Below are 12,659 nucleotides of genomic sequence, written 5' to 3' on the forward strand. Positions count from 1 at the left end.
TTCATTTCTAAGATTACACCAGGCCTCACTGCTATAATCCCACTGATTGAGAACAGTTTGGGGTTTAACCACCTAGAAGATATAATGAATCTACTTTCTTTATGCGAGGCTGTGAAAATGCCAACCCTTATTTTCTGCCCTATACAATATGGATACGCTGTTGCACATTAAACATGGTTAACGTTGCAAATACTGCAGATACATACAGCCTAAAGGTTCAGGCTTCAGACTACTCTAAGTACTCCATTTGAGAGTATTTCCTCTACTCTTGACTCTAAATGATATCAGTGAGAGGAGCTATTGCTAATATGATCATCTCAAGTACCCACCTGCTGTTCAAACCTTCAATTTACAAGTGGCAGCCAAGCGCAAGAAAACAGAGCTAAAGGAAGACGTAATGGAGCTGAAACTGCCTGTAGGAGACAGATGAACTGAGGCGTTGTGTCAAGGCCCACAGTCAGGGAAATAAATATTATTTTGATCCGTGAATGACAGAAAGTTATTCTGTAAAGTCCGAGAATAAAAAGATGGAAATGATCAAAATGCTTTATAATTTATATAAGTCTTTAAAGATGGTTGGTTTGATGAGCCCTGCAGTTAACTGCTGTTTAACAATTTATTAGCAGATCATTTACCAGATTGATTCCATAGAGCAGCGGGTGTGTCTGCTTGAAGTCAGCCTAACAAACTAACTGTTTTATTCCTGATGGTGAAATTTGCTTGTTCTCATTTTAAAGGTGCTCCCCTCTCCGTTCCAAAGACTCAGACTCGTATGTACATGTTTGACGACTGGCGTTACAGTATACTCACTTGCAGATGTGCAGGTGGACAGTTAAAGGCAGTCTCCTCCTGTCAACTCCTAATTTGGCCAGAAAAGACCTGTGACTTTATAAAGCATGAAACTCGAGCCAAGATTTTTTTTGTCCAACCATCCCAAAACCATGGCGCCTGCTGCCGCTTACATTAGCAGGAAATAGTGAGTTAGCATTAGCAGCAATTTAATGAGAGAAGAGCCCGATATTAAGAACATAATAATGCTTATGAATATTCTTGACTATTAGAAGCAGGTTTTTTCGTTGTTCAAATCCAGCACTGGAATGGCAGACACAGCCACCAACAATAAAAAACAAACAAAAAAAAACAAAACATGCCCCAAGAACAGCAGTCCCTGAGAGAACGCAGCAAACACAAACAAAGGAGCACTGCACTCTCTACATACACTGGTGTAATTAGAATAACGCGCGAGCCGTAGCTGGTGTTTCCACAAAAGAGCTGACACCTTGAATAAACTCTCGGCCTCTTAAATACCTGCACTTCTCATCTACAACGAAGCTCTCTTCCTAAACGTATTACATGTTATTGCTCTGCAGCACCAGAGACTGCATCCTTCAGAACAAGCCTCAGAGCTTGTTCACTTTAATGTGCATTTAACTGCATCGATTAACGAGATTAAGATTTATCTGGAAATCTGTGCTTGAGATCACAAAGCAGGTCTTCTGGTTTTGGGGTCACTGTATAAACTTAGTGTGAATGGCGTCAGAAATGCAGGGTTATATAATAAGGAAATACATATTTTGCTGTTTTTGGGAGGTCAAGATTGCATTTTTGTCCAGATGAATAGCCATAGATATATCTGATTAGCTTACCATAGACACATACGGGCAAAGGGACACAGGAAGCCTGACTGGTCAGAGAGTAGAATCAATCCACCAGCCTTGATTTAATAAAGTCAACTAATAATGAGCAATTGGAGTAAATATATAATGCTGTTAATCATTTTTACTTTAAAAGCATGAAATCAGACTTCACGTGGCAATGCAACTAAATTTATTCAGTTTTATCTGGACAGCAATAACACCTAGAACAAGTACCTGGCAACAGTGGGACAAAAAACCTCCGTTTTCACTGAAAGAAACCTGAAGGATGAGGGGAGCAAGACAGGACAGAAGACATGCAAGAAAGGGAATTATCTAATAATAAGAACAAATGCCACATACTAGCGTCAAGCTACAAAAAACTGCAGTTCCTTCAATGTCCACTCGAGGCTCCAGCAATGAATTATTCCCCACAGACTCCCAATCTCAATATGTCCAACTTTACAACAGAAATAAACAGATTTACAGTCTGCTTTATATAAAAAGCCCTGTTTTGGTTTCGCTTTCATGAAATCTGTATGGGTGGTGAATCTTTTTTATAAATATGCATTTGACAGGGACCCACACAGATGGCTGTAGCTGCTAGCGTTCTATTATGTTTCACCTCCACTGCTGGTGTTTCAGCTTCTTTGTGCCGTTTTGTGCACCTTTTAAATAATATATATCGCATATCAATCGGCGGTCTGATTAATTCTGCTCACAGTCTGTCTACAAAGCTTTGGTGAATAAAATTCTTTATTCTAATGGTAATCCTCATGTCTGTGACGTGCACCTGTTGGCTGATCGCTTAGCACTCCACCCTTGCATCCTATAATGCTCTTACAACCAAAAAAGAACAATAAAGCTACGTTTGAGGCTACGTTTGATGTTGGCCATCTTTAACAATCAGCGAGACAGACAGACCGCAGTAATCATTACTCACAAACATCACCAAAACATTTATTTGGAATCACTCAGAAATACTCCAGAAACACTGTTAGCCGGCATTGTTGGTTTCTGGTGATTAATTAGTTCCAGTTTTGCAGGAAACAGAAAGTCAGCAGTCAGTCAGTCAGTTTGAATCATCTAGAAAAAATTTCACAAGATAGCTTTCTTGGAAAACACTAAAGCTCAAAACTTCTGCATCTCTCAGTAACAATGACGGACGTCTTGCCAGGTCGTGCGTGCACACATCCTTACTTTCCTCCTGTTATGCGTGTGTGCAAATACTGAATGGGGTGATCGGGAGGACACCTCAAGCTGAGACACGTCAGACAAGGGGAAAAACAAAACAAAAAAAAATCCCAAAACAATGGCAATGCCAGTGTTTTCACAGTGACACGATTACAGATCACTCCATGCAAAATGACACATTAATTGAGCGGCTGCAGAGTTTATCAGCATCACCGTGCATTCAAATAGGCGGTGATAAGACCTCTGTGGAGGCAAGCCAAGGGAAGTGCCATGGACAAAGGCTGATTTCTGCCCTCCAGTTTACGGGCTGGTGGTGTGACTGAGGCTGGCTCGAGAAAAAGATAGCAGGTTGTAAAATCAGGAAGTAGACAGGAGCTGATAACACATCTGTGTGAGTTCCTGTACATTACTAAAAGGAATTACTAATAACTAGGCAAACAGTTTGAACGAGGCAAATCACCCTGCGGAAGAGATGGATGTCACCCGTTCAAATGCCAGTATTGTTACACAGAATATGTAAAGTCCCAGCTCAGATAAGAGCGCTGCTGATCGCCTGCTCTGATACATGGCAGAAAACTTTGTTGGATGGCAATCAGCGTGCGAAATGTATTCCTCCAATTCCTGGCAAAGGGATTAATAGAGTTTTGCATATTATTATACAGATTCTACACACAGCAAGTTTCCTCAGGCACCTTTTATACCTGTAAGATATTCTACATCAAATATAATACGCTGCCACGGGCTGATGGAAAAATCTATTTCGCACAAAGAGCACACAGCATATGGAAATAATTCAAGAAATAACAATAAATTGTTTTCAGTTTTTAAATGACTTACAGTGTTTTTATTATCACACATTGACTGTATAGTTTCACAAATGCAGTCTCGACTGTAAGTGAAACAGTTAAAGGGAACTTGGGGAAGAATGCACATTTTAAGCAACTGTAAGTGTCGTTTTTTTAATTACCTTTGGTGCTTCTGGTGCTGGACTACTTGCACTTCCAAGACAGAAAAGAAATCTCTAGATCTGCTGTTTTTATTTTGATCATGTATTTATGTATTTTAAGTGAGGGTGTGGGGTATAGAGACAAGTTTTGGGTTTAAAAAAATATTTTAAAGGCTAATCCTAAGCTTCTGGAAAAGCGCTTCCAAAACCCCCCGACCTCAAGCCTATTGAAAATGTGTAAACTATGCTTTAAAACCGAGTCTGTGCCAGGAAACCAAGAAGAGCAACCAAATATTCACACACAGTTATATTTGCTGATGGCTATCAAAAGCATCTGGTTGAGGTGCAGTTTGCCAAGAGACATTTTAACAAATATTAGTGGAGGTGCAGTTATACATTTTAACCTATATCTATATTATTTTTGAATGGGAACAAAAATAGAGAAGTCTTGAGCACCTGATCCTTGTTTTAAAGGCTTTAAAGGTGTATGCTCTGCAATTATTTCACCCTGTCAAAACAAAACAACAACAAAGAAATCAAAAGTCAAAAATGACCATGATGCCAGCAGGGTGCACCTTAACCTTTAGAGAAGAAACATGAGAGTAGTTTCAGTCCACCCATCTGACTGTTAGCAAGTAGGTAAGTCAGTAGACTTCCTAAAAGGTAACCTCTTAGGAGAATCAGGCATTTAGGCCATTACAACATTCCACTAAACTAAACCATACTCTGCTTACGTGCTCCTTCAGCATAGAGAAGAACTGCTGCTAATATCATGTGACAGGTGAAAGTGTGAAGAAATAAATTCAGTGTGTCATTAATGTTGGTTTGCTCTTAAGACATTCCTAGACTGACTGACTTGGAGGCTAACTTGAAGTTTTCCTCTTTCCTCTCTGGGATTTTGCATTTCTCTTCAGAGACTCAACTCTCACGTTCATTCTCTAATCGCACAGAGGCGTATGACCCTGAGGATGGGAATAAAAGAAGAAGAAATTACTTTCATTAAGAAATTCAGATTTCCCCCATCCTTTTGATCTTGTGCCAGAAGAACATTTATGCTGATGAAATGCATAAATAAAGTTCTTAAATTATCCCATTCCTCTTTAGCGTATGTATCAGAGTTGGAGAACTTCCAGACAAGACAACTACAATCACATTGAGTGCCTCTGAAAAGAGGTGATTTAAGAGATGGCCTGCCACTGGTTTAAACATCATGTAGCTCGGCTTCAAGACTTTACTGGTAAAATGCACATCGAGCCATTTCCTGCAAGTGAATGAAAAGAAAACTGAATAAGTGTGGCACTATGTGCTGTCAGGAGAATCCGCATTACCTAATTAATATCCCTAACAAACAATAATCACCATTCCCAGACTTTGTTTAGAGACCTCTTCTGTCCTCAATGTCCCTTAAAGCGCCTCTAACCCACCTTAACAACAAAATATCCTTATCATGAAGTAACTAAATCTTAATCATCTTTAATGCGTGTCTTACAGTTTGGACACTGGGGTATTTTTTCCAAGAAGAAAAAGGACTGCCTGAAAGCATTTCAATCAGGAGCTCTATGAACAACCTACATATATGTGCAAACACATCTGTACAACTGGATGGATGTCACTCACTTCATTTCTTTCTTCGGCCTGTGTAAAAGCACCTGTAGTCAAAGCACAGGGCACAGTTGTCCAGTTTAAAAGGGGAAACAGCGGGAGCTCAAAGACCAGGAAGAAACGGAGAAGCCGGTGCAAGAGTAGACAAAACAATCTGTTATTAAATGAAGATTCGGACCACAACCAGTCTGCCCGTGTCTAGTGCTTCACTTAACAACAGGGCGAGAGGTGACTCAGCCTGTTTTTGGTATTAAGTCGCTGAAGCCAAAGAACAATCTCAGCTGTAGTCACCATATTTCAGCCAGCTTTTAATTATGCAGACAAGCTCAGGCTGCAGCGACTGAAAGAGACGAGAGACTGTAAATATAAATGTACTACTGCTGGAATATTTATTTTCATTTTGTAACCGTAACAGTTCAGTAACTGTACTCCTCATATGACTCACTCATTTTTAAAAGAAAGCAAAAGAAAGTTCAAAGTATTACAGTTAAATTTAGTTTGTATTTCCTCGCTGCAGCGCAGTTATTTCCCATCTCAGCTTCCAGGAATGACCCGCCGACTGACATCTAATATCGCTGACAGTAAGAAACATGTCCCTTCCCGCTGTGGGACCGATGACCATTTTCTACTGAAACTGAATGAGGGAAACACTTCTGCTTAATAAATTCCTCATGGTTTTGCCAGATGACGCATCTTTCCTGATAATATTGTGCAAGGAAACACTTTCATGCGTGTTGTGCAACATACTGACAAGAAAACCAGTCACGGTTTTGTAAGATGGAATAAAAACATTCCAAATTAAGAATAACTCACACAAATTTCTGGCTCATTTATCCCCAATCATTTCTTCCTTTGATAAGAAAAGTGATTACTAATCGTTTAGCAGAAGTCTTATCTCATCCACAAAGAGAATTAATGCCATGTTTCTTGACTTAACCATATCTGGCTGTTCATCAGCCGTCACTGTATACAGTTATGCATCATTTAAGAGTGATGTGCGAAGGCAAACATCATTGAAAATTAGATAGATTAAAAAAGGCCATGAATGCATATCTGACCTGATTATTTCAGGAGAAAAAAATGGCAGGTGGATCTATCAGGCAGTGTTGGGTGAAGATCAGCTAGAGATGAGAAGCCACAAGTTTTGCACCACCTGCTCATGCTTACAAAGGATCAAGCTGTGCCTTATTCACACCAATCAGCCACAGCATTAAAACCACTTAGAGTTAAAAGTGAAACCTGGGTCTTCTTGTTACAATACAATGCTCTGCTGGGAAACTTTGTGTCCTGGAATTCACATGCATGTCACTTTGACATGTAGCACCTGACTAAACATTAATGCAGACCAGGCATGCTCCCCTATAGTAATAGCAGGACAAGACAATGGAATTTTTAGGAGGCTCCTGAACAGGTGTGATCCACTGAGACCCCCCTGTGCAAACCTCTGTGCCCAAACCTAGACAACAACAACAGGAGAGTTTTGCTGTACTTTATCGTCACTGCTATCATGTGCAATACGTATGATTTAAAACCTATATTTCAAATGTCCTGAAATTGTTTACTTGGCCACCTGGGGACAGTAGAACAAGCTTCAAAAACCACACTGAACTTGTGCGATAATCTAGCTAAGGCAGGGATTATAATCCAATAAACACATACAGGCAAGAAATCTATATATATTGTAGCGCCTCTGTGGGCGTTCACACAGGCCCTCGCACGCATTATCCGATAAGGAAATGTATGTCATTTGGACCTGAGTGGACTCTTGCATATATGAGGACGGGAAAACTTTTATTCCCGTATCATATGTTCACCAAGTTGTTCTCCCTGTCTTATGATGCAGGGCTGAAACTATAGTGTAGCATTTTAAAGCTTTACGCCAGGGGTCCCCAATCCCAGTCCGCGAGGGCCGGTGTCCCTGTTTTAGATCTCACCCTGGGTCAACACACCTGAATCACATGATTAGTTCATTACCAGGCCTCTGGAGAACTTCAAGACATGTTGAGAAGGTAATTTATACATTTAAATCAGCTGTGATGGATCAAGGACACATCTAAAACCTGCAGGGACACCGGCCCTCGTGGACTGGGATTGAGGACCCCTGCTTTACGCTAAACAGCTGCCAGAGGAAAGTCGACAGGAGCGAGAAAAAACAAAACAAAAAACCCTCCGTCTTCACAAACCTGCGTCCATTCTGCTCATTTCCTGCTTCTTATTTTCACTCTCGGACTCTATTAGAGCTCTGCATGATTCACAAATCAAAGCTACCTTATGCTGGGCCTCCAAAGTGCACACCTCCCATTTCCTACTATGTTTAAGCAAGCTTTCTTCTGATTGGCTGCCACTTATTAAAAGCAGGTGGGTGATGCTTCTTTGATTGCATATTCAACAACAATAGTAAAAAAAAAACCAGTCTTAAAGCAGAAGGGCAAGTAGGTCAGCAGTTACACGCAGCTGCAGACCAGCTGCCTACTAATAAAATGTATTAGTCAAAGATGTCTGAGAATGTCAAAACAAGCTCAAAGAACAAACTTGTTTGCTAACCAGCTGACATTAGTTGTGTAACAGGACGAAAGTTCATTCAGGAAAAGAGACACAAGAGAGTTTCACTGAATGACCAAAAACAAAACGAAGCCAATAAAGAAGAGGAAATGAAAATGTGTGTGTGGTGAGAGGTGGCAGCCCTCTGGGCTTTGATGAAATGAAATGTGGTTGCCTGAAGTGAAACCTATGAAACATTCCAGGCACAGCGATACCCGATGATATAATGTGCACTTTTAAAACACGGATGCATGTAGTGAGCCTAAGTGAAGTGTTGAGGCAGGTGGATTTAAAAGAAAGGAAGCTGCTTACAATATAGCAAGGCTCACAGTACGCCTTCTTCTCCACAGCATAGAAGGGCTTTCCACGCAGCTTGGTGCTGCAAGTCATGCAGACGAAGCAGTCGACATGGAAGACCTGGTCCATGGCAGTGCAGCCGGTGCCTTCACCCACTACGTTCTCTCCACAGCTGGCGCAGCGCCCTGGGGAGAGGAAGAGGAGGAGAAGCTGAGAAAAGATTCCCTCTAAAACCAGAGATTTTTCACTTCTTAGAGTAAATAACATCAGTGATCAGTAAGGCTAAGAATAACGCGCAAGCAACATAAATGTGGTTGTAATGGAGAGCTGAAACGTGTGACTGCTTCCATTCACTGCGATTGGTGCTTGACCTTGTGAGCGGCATCCTACAGTGCAGCAAATCTCTTACTTTCAGCCTAAAACGCAGCCACGCCGAAAGCAACACTCTTAACAGGTTTCTTAGAAAGACGTGAAAATAAGGATCATGTATATATAAGGTAACAGATACAAAGAGAGGACAATGTAGAGCTGCAGAGAAGCATCACGAAGCCAGCAGTACAAACAATGGTTCTTGTTCTTTGAGTGGGAATCTGTGCATGAAAATAATTAAAGAAAGAACACAGCTAAAACTCTCAGCGTGCACTTTGATGAGAAACATGGGACAGCGCTTTAAACTCTGACATCCATTCATCCATTTTTCTTTTCCAATTAATTCTGCAACTGCAATTCAAGAACCAATAAATGTTTAACCTTAAATATTCCCCACGTGTAGAGAAACCTTGGCAGATTTGATTTCAGGTATCACACGACATTAAACAGCCATGAAGCCTTCACTCCCTTTAGAAATACTACAGGTTGTTAAACCAGTGTCTTTTATGATTCTTTGATTAGCCCAGCAACGAAGGGGTGGGTGAGCGGTTGGGTTCACAAGCCAATCCTAGTGCCTGACCTAAGCCCAGATAAATGGTTATGGTTCTGATCAGGACGGGGATTTGGTGTAAAATCAGACATACAGAAAATAAACTGTGATGATTGGCTGCAGTGACCCCTGAAGCCAGCTGAAAGAAAGACGACTAAACCCTCTGCTGAAGGCTCTGCTTAGATCTCTCTTGTAAAAGAGATTTTAATCTGAATGAGGCTTCCTGCTTAAATAAAGATTTGTATATACCCGCCTCACATCGCGGGGGAGCTGGATCCCATCCCAGGTGACACTGAGCATGAATAAGAGAACATCCCAGGACTAACACTGAGATACAAACAATCATTCTCAGTTGCATCAACACCTACAGACATTTTAGAATCACAGTTGGCTCAACGTGCATGCCTTTGGAAAGCTGAGAAAACCCAGAACCTTGCTGCTGTAAGGCGACAAAGCTAACAAGTGTGAAAGCATGCCACCCAAGGCATTTTTTTCTGCCGCACCTCATTCCCACCTTATAGTTAGTTTTGAGGACTCTGGCAATGGGAGTCTCAACATAAGTCTAAGGATCCATGAAGAATTAAGAAAACGAATTGGTCAGTGAACCAAAAGGTGACAACGTTTACCTGCTTTCCAACACTTATCAGCAACACTGTGCGGTAAACACAGAGGAAAGTTGAGCCACTGAATTTATAGTAATTTGATATGAGCGTTAAGTAAAATCTAATAACGAGAGCAGCCGGCAAAGAGCCAAAAAAGGAAAACAAGAACTTGAGAAACTACAACTGAGCGTTGAACTTAAAAGCGTTTTGACATCTAAATCGAGGATCCGTAGACCGAGCTTTTGTCCACGCGTCACCTCGCGCTCCCTCGTGCCACGAAGCTGGGAGCTGTCCCTTTAAAGGCTTCGTTTCCTGACATCAGGGGCGTCTAATCTTCATTTCTATTTCAAACACTGGATAAGGAAGGATTAAATAATATAATTATGCCACATTAAAGAAAGCATACACATCACCAAAGAGTGACATCTGTTTAAAAAGTTGAGCATTAAATGATAAAAAGAAAACTTTAGAAGTACAACGAAGTCTTTGTAAAAGGGGCACAAGTGAGCTGATATTATTGCTCCAGAAAGAGGCTGATTGCATATTGCGGGACATGGCATTTGGATATCTTTAATTGAGTTGGAGATATCTTTAATTGAGTTTAAGATGTCCTCGACTCAATGCAAGTTATCTTCAACCCAATTAATAACACTGTCAATTTAATTACTGGTATCTTACAATAATAGGGTTTAAAAAAAGATATCTGAGAATGTTTTATTTTTTACACATCTGAGGACAGATGCAATCTCACAGAGCAAGCTTGATACAGTATATTTAATTAATTCAAGTTCAGTTCTGTGGATCGTTTTTCCTTCCCTTTTTCATTTTTTGCTTCATCTAAAGGCTGATTTGGGCGATGATTGACACTCTGTATGTTCTGAACAGAGCGGTTCGAGCGTGTTACACAGAGGCGAGACACTAACCGGGGGGAGATAGAGTATCTGATGCTCGCATTTTCACAGTTCCACTTGCTGTTTTCATATCAAAAATTCAAACGGAGTGTAAAGCGGATTCTGTCTCAGGTATCAGCACAACTTTTGGAAGTCATATGTTGCTGAGATCAAATATCTGCTTGGCTGCGAGGCTTGCAAATGGTATTCTAATGTCACATCACTCATTATCTTATCACTGCAAATGGGGGAAAGTTGCTTAAAGAATGAGCGGATCCACAACTTTCTTTCCCCTTTTCCAGCAACATTTTGAAATCATTATTAGAACACCGAACATTAGATATGTTTGCCTCTTGTATTAGATGACTCAGGATTCATTGAATGAAGAAACTGACATTTCCCTTCTAAAAATTCTTGTCACAGCAGCATTTTGTACATTAATTTAGCGACTTCTGTCATCCAGGGCGACTTATAGCGCAGACAGGTTTTCATAAAGCCTGCCACCGGTTTCATCTGCTCCCACAGCTCTATCCACACCTCAATTATGGCTGTGTTACCTACTGTACAGGGAGGCAGATTAAACAAACTAGTGAAGGCACGTCTCGGGGGGACATGTGGGTGTCAGTGGAATCACAAGCAGGGTAATCACTTCAGAGAGCCAGAGGGAAAGAGAAAGGGAGAGAGAGGGAGCGAGAGACAGAGACGGAGCACGCCGAGCCTGTTAGTGGCTTCAGATCACAGGCCATCTTCAGTGAGTGGATGAGAATGCCAAACATGTCCCACAGGGCTCCCACTTTAAATAGCGAGAAGGAAACCTCTCGGAAATCCTTTTCCTTTTGGCAGTCTGTGATTGCGAAGGCCCTCAGGAGCTATTTGTGCACGGCTGTGCCGCGTACACAGTTTCACACCAACACACACACAGGAATAAAAAAAAAACAAAACATCCCTCTGCGTCTGACATGCCACACGTGTAGACGAGTACATACAAGCGCAGACACATGTATCATATAGCGTACGCGTGCCCACAGACACGCCGTGCCACGCTGCGCGCAGCCCACACATGATTTCACATCAGCGTGGAACAAAGAGCAGCAGATCTGAGCCTCTTTCAAACTACTGTACGCCTTCTATTCCTATACATTTCACATTTTAATAACAAGCTAAAGGCGGCGTTTTAATGCAACTGTGTATACAACTGTTTATTATCACACATAATCAGCCGGCTCCCTTTTTTCTCTGTTAGACAAGGAAAAAAGCAGCAGTGTTCACACTAGAGCAGCTGAAACCAGAGATTTCTTGCTGGATTATTGACATGATTACTATAATAATGGTCGATCCATTCAACTGATTGACTGACTCATCTCCTAAGCTCTGATTTTAATTGTTAGGAAATAAGTGTTTTGGATTCCAGCTCCTCGTGTTCTCTCACGACGAACATCGCCGATGGAAATGATGATCTAGTTTTTACCTTCTTCAAAGAGGTTATATGCTAAGCTTGGTTTTTTTGACCGTTTTGTTCCTTTATAAGCCGTGGACATATTTATAAAATTCGACCAATTTGAGCAAATTAGAATCTGGATCCAGGAAGTTTTGAAGGGATTCTTCACCACTGAGAGACAGGCTACATCTTCACATACACATTTTAAACTGAAATAAGAGAAACTGACGGTCTATTTCAGATCCAGATATCTTCTCTACACCCTGAGAGTCAGAGCACGGTGCTGTAAAAATATAAAGCCTTTCAATGCATCTGTAACTGCTTTTATCAGCAGTCTTACTGTACGATAATGGAGACGAGCGCTGTGTTTTACATCAATAATTTCACACGTGTGCGATGGAAATAAGCATTTTCAATTTTTAGACACTACTTCAATTGACTTCTTGAATAATACAGGACAGAAATTGAAGCAACATCGTATTTACCCCCGTGGAGATGATCCCAAATACTTTCGAACTATTTCAGCTGGGCATAAAGGAATCATGAAAGGCCTCACCGCTCCCCAGCGTCCCTTTGCGCGGGGAATGGAACCAGAG

The 12,659-nt window shown here is 41.1% G+C and overlaps 1 protein-coding gene across 2 annotated transcripts in view; it reads right to left on the reverse strand.

Annotated features, from left to right (window-relative positions):
- Positions 1–12,659, reverse strand: part of lpp (LIM domain containing preferred translocation partner in lipoma) — a 182,329-nt gene that overhangs the window by 22,384 nt on the left and 147,286 nt on the right. For both annotated transcript variants that reach the window (XM_006790413.2, XM_006790414.2), the window contains one exon: positions 8,230–8,399. In XM_006790413.2, the coding sequence (XP_006790476.1) occupies positions 8,230–8,399 (170 nt within the window). The remainder of the gene's footprint in view (positions 1–8,229; positions 8,400–12,659) is intronic.

The sequence above is a fragment of the Neolamprologus brichardi genome, chromosome 23, assembly GCF_056152115.1.
Source record: "Neolamprologus brichardi isolate AB-2024 chromosome 23, ASM5615211v1, whole genome shotgun sequence".
Taxonomy (NCBI): domain Eukaryota; kingdom Metazoa; phylum Chordata; class Actinopteri; order Cichliformes; family Cichlidae; genus Neolamprologus; species Neolamprologus brichardi.